The sequence below is a fragment of the Alnus glutinosa genome, chromosome 5 (assembly GCF_958979055.1).
Source record: "Alnus glutinosa chromosome 5, dhAlnGlut1.1, whole genome shotgun sequence".
NCBI lineage: Eukaryota > Viridiplantae > Streptophyta > Magnoliopsida > Fagales > Betulaceae > Alnus > Alnus glutinosa.
Window position 1 is genome coordinate 9,167,862 of NC_084890.1, and position 10,796 is coordinate 9,178,657.

Sequence of the window (10,796 nt, forward strand, 5' to 3'; positions counted from 1 at the left end):
GTAGACTGGTATTAGCCTGAACCTATTGTGAACCTTTTTTTTTTTTTTTTTGGTCCTACGATTTTGTATTAAACGTAAAGTTTGTTTCGGTAACTTTTTTTGTTTTGTCTTAAAGACTTGCAAGAAGAAAAGAAAGAAAGAAAAAAAAAATTGATGGGCCAGGTGGGCTATTCGCTTTAGTGAAGAGATAAGGCGTAGGGCCATTAGCTCTACCACTGAAAATTTAATAAGATTTTTTTTTTTGTTTTTACTCCAGCAGGGGCTACTGGAGGGGCCGTGGCCCCTGCTTGCTTATGAATGCATCCGCCGTCTTACACTATTCTCCTTCTCTGTCTGCTACGATGTGGAACCGAAGCAAAACGCGTCTCTGGACCACCCTCTTACCACGTTCTACACCTCTCTACCTAGCCTTCTTGCTATACCACCTGAGTAGCACCGTTGCCGGTGGCTCGCCGTCTCCTTACACACCGGTCGAGATGATTCTCGTAACCTGTGGTTCGTCGGGCAATTCAGCTTCTCTAGACGGGCGAATCTGGATTGGAGACGTGTATTCAGAATTCTCCCCCATTGAACACTCTCAAAACCAGACATCTTTTGGCGCCAGCTCAGTTCAACGCTCCCGCTCTCTTGTCCAAACACCCTATGCCACTGCCCGGGTCTCTCTCTCCGCATTCACCTACATGTTCCCAGTCACTGCCAGCCAAAAATTCATTCGACTATACTTCAACCCGGCTTCGTACCCCAAATTTGATAGCTCTAAAGCCCGATTCTCTGTCAATGCGGGAGGTTTTACTCTTCTTAACGATTTCAGCCCTTCACTTAAGACGGATACCTTTCTGAGAGAATACTTTATCAGCATCGAGGGAGATCAGATGTTGAACATAACCTTCACTCCGAGCGTTTCTGATTCACACGCTTTTGTCAACGGAATTGAAATCTTGTCGATGCCTCCAAATCTCTATCAGTATGCCAACAAAAGTTTTTCTTCGAGTGACGAGCAGAACGTGATCATCAACAACATCGATGACAACACTGCTGTGGAGATGGTATACAGAGTCAATGTTGGAGGCCGCTCCATCTCACCCTCTCAAGACACTGGCATGTTCCGGGAGTGGGGTCAGGACGACGAATACTTTTCAGAATATAAACAATATGTTCTACTTTCTAACTCTACTATTGAACTAAATTTTACCAAGATAGCTGCGTACACTGCACCAAAAGAAGTCTATCAGACTGCCCGGACTATGGGGATCAGCAAAACTATCAACAAGAGCTACAATCTCACCTGGGAATTCCCAGTAGATTCTGGGTTTATTTATAAAGTTAGGCTACACTTCTGTGAGTTTCAACCAGAGATTACTCACGTAAGCGACAGAGTGTTCTTAATTTTCATAGCAAATAAAACCGCAGAGGAAGCAGCCGACGTGATAAAATGGAGTGGTGGAAATGGTGTTCCAGTGTATAAAGACTACACCGTTTTCATGCCTTACAAAGAAGGCGAGAAGAAAACGACCCTCAATCTGGCATTAGAAGCAAATCCACAAGACTGGAAGACTCGTTACAGTGATGCAATCTTGAACGGTATCGAAATCTTTAAAGTAAACTCCCTTTATAATGTCATACCCAGTTCCAACCCAGTTCCGTTGACCCCTCCAACACCACCGACGAAGTCCAAGAATAGCACTACAATAATAGGTGCCGCCGTTGTTGGTGGAGTTGTCGGCTTTTTTGTGCTATCCATTCTCGGATTCTTGATTTTCCGGCGGCGCAAGAGAGTGAAGGAGTCCAGCTCTACGAACAAGTCAACAAAGACCAAGACCCGTAGGTCATCTCTGCCGTCTGATCAGTGTCGTCACTTTTCATTGGCTAAGATTAAAGAAGCTAGCAACAACTTTGACGAAGCTCTCATAATTGGTGTTGGGGGGTTTGGTAAGGTGTACAAAGGGTACATCAACATTGACGGTAGGGCCAACCCAGTTGCGATCAAGCGGCTGACACCCGGTTCTCAACAAGGGGCCCACGAGTTCGAGACAGAGATCGAGATGCTCTCCCAGCTTCGCCACCGCCATCTAGTTTCTCTGATCGGATATTGTAACGACGGTGATGAGATGATACTCGTCTATGATTTTATGGCCCGCGGGACTCTTCGTGATCATCTCTACAACACCACCACCGATAATCCTCCTCTTCGCTGGAGGCAACGACTGGAGATCTGTATTGGTGCAGCACGCGGGTTGAACTACCTTCATACCGGCGCGAACCACACAATTATTCATCGTGATGTGAAAACGACAAATATCTTATTGGATGAGAAATGGGTGGCAAAGGTGTCTGATTTCGGATTATCCAAAATTGGAAAGCCCGAAGCCCACGTCAGCACAGTGGTCAAGGGTACTTTTGGGTATTTAGACCCGGAGTATTACCGGCGTCAACAGTTGTCTCAGAAGTCTGACGTGTACTCTTTCGGTGTAGTTTTGTGCGAAGTATTGTTTGCGAGGCCACCCATAATCCGAACTGCAGAGACGACGCAAGTGGTGGTCCTAGCGGAGTGGGCTTCGGAATGCTATCGCAATGGAGAGGTTGATCAGATCGTTGATCCATCATTGAATGGTGAAATAGCAGACGAGTGTCTGAAGACATTTGCTAAGATCGCGGTGAGTTGTTTGCATGACAACGGAATCAACCGGCCATCGATGAATGATGTGGTGCGGGACCTTGAGCTCGCATTGAAGCTGGAGGAGAGTATGGACAAAGATGCCAGGCTCAAGGGGGAAGCTCTCTTGCTCAATGACATGTGTAGTAGTAGTACGATCTGTGGACAAGATTTTTCTGAGATCATGAATCTTCAAGGTCGGTGAGAAAAGATGGTAGCTGAATTTTTAGGATGTCTTGTTGGAGTCGCATTGAGGACGACGAGGATTGGGTTTGAAAGCAAAGGCATTTTTATATGGCAAGTGGAGCAACTATTGTATGAAAACGTCGAACATGAAGGAAATCTATTCTTTTGAATGTCTAATTCTAATTATAAATGATAGAATCCCTTATAGTGTCTTTTTGGAGTATGAGTTATTATGAGATAGAAATACCTCTAAAATTTTTCTTGATGGCTAGGAAGCCTATTTTAGACATTAACATGCACCTCTAACTATTGGGAGACACTTTAAGGTGTAAAGTTGAAAGGGTAATCTGCCTCTCATCGTCAAAATCCACTACAAAAATTTTGTCAAATTGCCACGTGCATTTTGACACGTGTACGACACTGTACAAGTGTCAAAATGTTTGCCACGAGTATTTTGACACGCGTCTTACACGTGTCAGATGTAAAAGACTCTAATTGCACATTTTGACACGTGTATTGAAATACACGTGTCAAAATGTTTTTTTTTTAAAAAAAAATTCAAATTGAATTTTTAAAACTTAAATTTGGAATTTTTTTTCAATTTAATTTTGTTATTGTTTATTTAAATTTATTTGGGTTAATAAATTTTTGTTTTTTTTTTCCAAATTTTATTATTTTCGACGACAAAAATACAAAAAAAACAAACGGTAAGAGAGAGACGTAGAGATCCAGAGAGAGAGGGAGGCAGAGAGAGATAGGGAGAGAGAGAGAGAGAGAGAGTAGAGAGAGAGACATAGAGATATTGAGAGAGAGGCAGAGAGAGATAGGGAGAGATACAGAGAGAGAGAGAGAGAGAGAGAGAGAGAGAAAGAGATAGAGAGGAAGAGAGAGAGAAAGAGATAGAGAGGAAGAGAGAGATAGAGAGAGAGAGACCGAGAACCGAGCAGAGAGAGCTGGAGAGAGGGCGGCTCACCGGCGGGAAGGGCGGACGCGCGGTGGCCGGAAGCTGGCCGCTGCGGCTGTGACGGAGAGGGAGAGAGAGAGAGAGAGAGAGAGGGAGAGAGAGAGAGAGGTAGAGAGAGAGACCGAGAACCGAGAACCGAGCAGAGAAAGGTGGAGAGAGGGCATCTCACCGGCGGGAAGGGCTGATGCGCGGTGGCCGGAAGCTGGCCGGTGCGGTTGTGACGGAGAGGGAGAGAGAGAGAGAGAGAGAGAGGGAGAGAGAGAGAGAATCAGATCAGAAATGGGTTTCTGCTACCCATTTCCGATCTATATATATATATATATATTTAATCTATTATTATATTATTATATTATTTGAATTTTAAAAATTATATATATATATATATATATATATATATATATATATATATATATATATATATATATATATATATATATATATATATATATATATATATATATATATATAAGCGGGAAAAAACACATATAACCGGGAGAAAACACATATATTCTGGCCAAACAATTGGGCACGTGTACTCAGTACACGTGCCCAATTCGGGACGTGTATTTAAATACACGTCCCCAATTGTTAAAATTCTATTTAATAAAAAAAATTATATTTGAAAAAAATAACAGTTTGACACGCGTATTTAATACGCGTGTCTAATTGTTGAAATTCTATTTAAAAAAAAAATATATATTTGAAAAAAAATAACAGTTTGACACGTGTATTGAATACACGTGTCAAATTGGACGCGTGTATTTAATATGCGTGTCTAATTGTTGAAATTCTATTTAATTAAAAAAAAAATTATATTTGGAAAAAAATAATAGTTTGACACGTGTATTTAATACGCGTGTCCAATTGTTGAAATTCTATTTAATTAAAAAAAAATTATATTTGGAAAAAAACAGTTTGACACGTGTATTTAATACACGTGTCCAATTGGACACGCGTATTAAATACACGTGTCAATTTGTGACGGCTGTACAATTAGACACGTGTCTCCAAAGACACGTGTCAAATTGGACGCGTGTCTACAGTAACGGGTACTGTAGACACGCGTCAAAATGCTTGTATTTTTGTAGTGATCGTTTTTCTTCAAATAACAACATGGAGAGATACATTTCGTATTATGATCTATTAGACTCATCAAAGACCTAGTTCAGTTTAATAATCTCATCATGAAGTATATGGTATATAACCGTTTTAATTTGAATTGTCGTTTTTAAATGAACTGTCCAAAATGCCACAACACATACAAGAAAAGGTGTAGCTTGCATGCGTGCAAGCCAGAAAGGACGTTAATTGGGTGTTTCAGCCACCCTCAAGCCTCAGTGGCCAAAAGGTTAGATCAACCACCCCCCGTAACCATCTCTATAACTTGCGCGCAATGCAAGCTACCCTTTCTCTCTTACTAGATGTCACATTTTAGACAAATGAAACATCTTAGATTAAAGCTATTGCATCGCATCAATATATTTGGTATTACACACTATCTCAATCCGAACCTAAACTGCCCAATGTTTCACAATCAAGAATTAAACTTAAGGGAAATATCAATCATCAAAGTAAGCCTGACTGAATAATGAGCAGTTCTAAGTATATGCATAATTATCACATATTTAATCACATATTATGTTAACTCCATTTGAAGCTTGTTATGACTTGTGACAGACAAAGTGATTCATTATTTTCACTCACAACAAGAGATCATTGCAAATTAGCAATTGTCTGTAATCTGAATCAAAGGAAATCAAAAGAAAAATAACTGCCCCAAGGATAATAGGATACACTTCTTTTTCTTTTCTCGATAAATAAAAGGATAATCCATTTGCTGTCTCTCGCTTTGGAAGGAAATATTTGAAAATTTACAACACATGATTCTCCTCCATGTCCAGACCTCTTTTTCCTTCATGCTGTTTTGGCTTGCTGCCAATCCAAAAAATAAAAACATAAAATATCAAAATCAATGAAATTCAGCTTAAGTGTCAATTCGAGCAGAAGTGTATATCAAAACACGGCGTCTATATATAGCAACAAAGCTATCACCAATTTAATCGATGGGTAGATGCAACCAGGATCCACCAGGAAACCACGAGGAATGCATTTTTATCCACTTTCTGGGATTCGCTATGGGACGACATAAAGTCACAATAAATGCAATGTTGAACATAATTGTATGATTATCTGGTTTCTAGAGATTCCCCTTATTTACTTGTTCACAATCTAATCAGAGGATCCATCCCAAATGGCAACCAGAAGGCACACACAGCATAAATCAACTTAATATGCAGCACTAATAAGCCACAAATGTTCAGCACCATATAACCACTTAACTTGCAGGGCAAAAAGTTGAAAGAAATGCCTACTGTGGTGTAAAACTAGATTTTAATTTGAAGATTTGGCTTATGCGCTATAGTTTTTTCAAAGATCCAGAAACCAGATACATATGCAAGAATCCAAAATTTGATGGCAGTTATTCCTTGGAGCATAAATGTTCCTCATTAGGTAATCGGACTTTTTATGCACTAGCTATGACTATCTGTCATCTGGTATAAAGTTTAGGGTTGAATGCTTGACACTCAGCCAGACTTTTTTATTTTTTATTTTTTCCCGTTCTAAGTTTAAGCTGAAAAACTCACTCGTTTCTCTTCGTCCAGCTTGGCCTTGATGTAAGACTAGGTTGCTACTCCAGCAATTGCAATGACAGTTCCAATACCAGTTTGTGTTGAAATTTTGTTACCTGCCAAGAGCCATATGTTAGATATCATTTAGATAAAAAGTTCTTTAGGCAAATAAAGAGCGGAAGAAAGGAAAAAAGAAAGAGAAATAAAAAAATTACCGAAGACTAGGATTGAGAATCCAATCACAAATACTCGTTTCAACACGTTCCCAACTGCATGTGTAAGAGGTGCCACCCTTTCAAGGGTGTTGGTGGCCAGCTGTATTCAAGCAGTCAAAAAAGAGAACAGTTTTTTTCAGCTCATAATGTAAGGACCCACCCCCAATGACACAATATTATCCGCTTTTGGCTTCCCAAACCAGACTTCTCAGGAGGTCACTCATCCTGGGATTGCTCTCGCAGAAGCACGCTTAACTGCGGAGTTCTGATAGGTTCATGGCCATCACAGCTTTAAAATGCGTTGTTTCATAAAGATTGCATTTATACATATAAGCACATCCTCACTCCCAGGCGATGTGGGACGTTATAATCACCCCCTCTTGGGACCCAGCGTCCCCGCTGGCGACCCTCATGGGATCACCCAATTCTTGGCATCCCATCAAGTGCCCGCTGGCGACCCTCATGGGCTTGTGCACGATCCTCCCATCTCAAGCTGGGAAATGGCTCTGATACCATTTGTGATGTCCCACATCGCCTGGGAATGAGGATGTGCTTATATGTATAAATACACCATTTATGAAACAACGCGTTTTAAAGCTGTGATGGCCATGAGCCTATCAGAACTCCGCAGTTAAGCGTGCTTCTGCGAGAGCAATCTCAGGATGGGTGACCTCCTGGGAAGTCTGATTTAGGGAGCCAAAAACGAACAATATTGTGTCATTGGGAGTGGGTCGTTACAAATGGTATCAGAGCCATTGCCCAGCCTGAGATGGGGGGAGCGTGCACAAGCCAATGAGGGACGCCAGTGGGGACGCTGGGTCCAAAGAAGGGGTGATTGTGACGTCCCACATCGCTTGGGAATGAGGATGTGCTTATATGTATAAATGCACCATTTATGACACAACGTGTTTTAAAGCCGCGATGGTTATGAACCTATCAGAACTCCGCAATTAAGCGTGCTTCTGCGAGAGCAATCCTAGGATGTATGACCTCCTGGTAAGTCTGGTTTGGGGAGCCAAAAGCGGACAATATTGTGTCATTGAGGGTGGGTCGTTACACATAACATCATACTCGGTTAAAAATTACAATCAATTAATTAAAGGGCTACAATAAGAATGAATCCAACAGTTGTCTTGGTAAGCTTCGGATTCCAACATGGGGGGAATCAAAAAGAGGCTTATATAATTGCAAGTAGGGGTGAAAATGCGAGTGGATAATAACTGCCTGCATTCGTTATCTGCATATGCGGATGTGTAACGCCCCGCCTTTTACAAAATGCGTAAGTGAAAATTTTTCGATTTCCACGTGACATTACTACAACATCAGAGTTATAAATTGGTAGCGAAAAATATAATTATCCAGCAGACTTGGATTTAAATAACACAATAGAGCTTCTAACTGAAATACTTCTAGACATCCATTAAAAATACTTAGAGCAAATACATGGAAATAGGTGTCAATAGTGACACAAAAGAATACATGAAAATTTTAGCAATCTTCTCAACATAAAATGTTATAAACACAGAAGACTACAAAAAAAATACAATCTATGGGTCCTTAGCTTTAAAACCTCTTGAGGTCTAACCTTCGTTTATAAAACCTGCACCAATATACATATACATATATATAGAAACAAAAACACAAAATACCCTAAGTAAGTCTGCTATTTTTAATAATAATATGAATGCTGATTTATTTAATAAATGCAATATACTGCAGATATGACTTTATAGTCACGTATATATGCAATATATGATCCATGGTAGCTAATCACAGTCATAGATTGAATATATACATAACCATAAAACAGTAATATGACAGTTTTATATGCAAGGTTTAATTATCATCTTTTGCATTCCTCTCATAATGGAACATACGGTCCGTCTTAACGTGTTGTGAGAGTCTACGGTCCCAAGAACCTACGGTCTCCTCACTTAAAGCTTAATTATTTGGGCTAAGAACCTAAGGTCCCAGCTGGCCTGTAAACTTACGGTTACAGCATTTGATTATTATTTTTGCAGGAACCTAAGGTCCCACTGGCAATACCTTCGCCCTTCGCTGCATTCACCAGCTTTGTTATTAATCAGTTTAATTAAAATATAAAACATGTAAATTTCACATGCACAAACAAATTAAATAAAGCAGTAAACATTATTATGGAAAAATCTACCAGCTTCATCCTCAGTAAGTACATAGATACTTACAGCTCTTTGGTGCAGTTCTTAGTTCATCATCTGCAATAAATACATTTATACAATAGGGGTGTATTTATTAGTTTTCTCTTTCTAAACTTAAGCCATGTTACTATATATCTATATACACTTGCTTTTAATCCATAGAGTCTCAAACTGCTATTTTAATCTAAGTGAACTTAACACATATCAATTCTTAGTGACTCCATTTATATGTTTACCTTCCTTAAATCAATTAAAACTCATATTATTTTAAGACTCAAAATCATTTTTCTTTAATTATCATAATACTAATCCCTTGTAATAAAATATACCAACAAATTAACTATCAAAACCATTCGGCCAAATACAAAGAATTCAACCAAAACTCATTACTAACACTCAATATCAATTCCAATTTCAGAAACTTAGCAAAAACAACCGAAACAAGGGACATGGCTGAAAATACAGGGAATACACGAAAGGTTGGAAATACCAACTCAATACCCATAATCGCTTAACACTAAAAATACCTAGTTAATCGGTCCAACCCACAGACATGGAACACGACTCAGCTAAAACAGAGAGGAAAAACACCATCAATAACCGATCGAAACAAAGGATAAAATACAACAAAATAATCAACACAATCGGTCCAAAAACAGGGGAAAAGAATAATCTTCCCAAGCCTACAACAATCGGCCAGACAAGGAATTGGAAACCCCAAAAAATCATCAAACACACAAACGGCGTGACCAATACAGCTCAAAATCATCAATAAACCCAACAAGAAACCCAATCGGTTGAACCTACAAAATACCCATTGATCAATTTAAATCAATAATTCACAATAGAATCTTAAGAAATTACCTTGAAGATTTACTCAGAAACTACCAGAAATTCCCCACCAGAATCGCGCCTTTGCTAGCCGGAAAACGGACTCGGGTCGCCGAAAATCGTGTCCTATGTTCCATCGGAGTCGACCCGCCGGAAATCGCCACTGGGACCGACCGGAATCGCGCCTCTGGGTCTTGTCGTAGGGTCGGGTTTCTGCTGGGTTCTGGGTCCTCTCCTTCTCCGTCGGTTTCTCAAGCAACGACCACCGGAAATCGTCCTTAGTTCGGCCACCGTCGGTTCACCGGAGACGACCCGTGGAGGATCGAGTCTGGGTCTTATCTCCGGCGGTACTCTCTACCTCTCTCTGCTCTCCCGATCTCTCTTCTCACTGTTTCGGCCAGACAAGGAGGAAAGAAGAAGAAACACGGAAAGGGAAAGAAGAGGTTCGGGTCATGGGTTCTCTCTCACGGGTCTCCCGGACCTCTCCTTTCAGGTCTCTCCCTCTCCTTCGGTCTTTCTGTGTTTTTCTCTCCTTCAGCTCTTCATCTCTGTTTCTGTCTGTTTCTCTCGTGCACTGAGACGGAAAAGAAAAGAGCAGGAAACAAAAAGAAAGAAAAGAAGAAGAGAGAAATGAAGAAAAGAAGAAGAGTGAAACCACCCAAATGAGTAACAAAAAGCTTAAACAAAAATAAAAGCTATTGCCAACGGTAGCTCCATTGTCACAAGCATGAGAGTCAAGAAGCTAAAAATATGGATTTAGAAGAAACAAGTGGAATTATTATATTTATGTGAAAAGGCATGTTGGAGATTCTGATTGTTCAACCATTCATTACGGAGAAAAAGAGATTCTCAGAAGAAAAAAAAAAAAGAAGTTATTTCTCCATATGGGAATACTTGACCAGATTCAATCAAATTTATGAACCACCTTTGCAAGTTTCTCACCACAATGAAAACAATGCTGGCCTTGCATACAGAAAAGGGCAGCCGTGCAATTTGTGAGTGTCATACAAGAATGTGGTAATAATAAACTTTTGTACAGAAAACGAACAAAAGTGTTTCTGATATTACGTATATACAGTTTGAGGATTACACCTATCAGGTAGAAACCACCAGACATACACTACTACAAGATGGAAGATG

At 40.0% G+C, this 10,796-nt stretch overlaps 1 protein-coding gene across 1 annotated transcript; it reads left to right on the plus strand.

Moving 5' to 3' along the window:
* The first annotated feature begins 277 nt into the window (after positions 1-277).
* On the plus strand, positions 278-3,055 carry LOC133867841 (receptor-like protein kinase FERONIA). The gene has a single exon (XM_062304603.1). It carries the CDS (start codon positions 294-296, stop codon positions 2,856-2,858), a length of 2,565 nt encoding a protein of 854 aa, XP_062160587.1. The 5' UTR covers positions 278-293; the 3' UTR covers positions 2,859-3,055.
* The last annotated feature ends 7,741 nt before the right edge of the window (positions 3,056-10,796 follow it).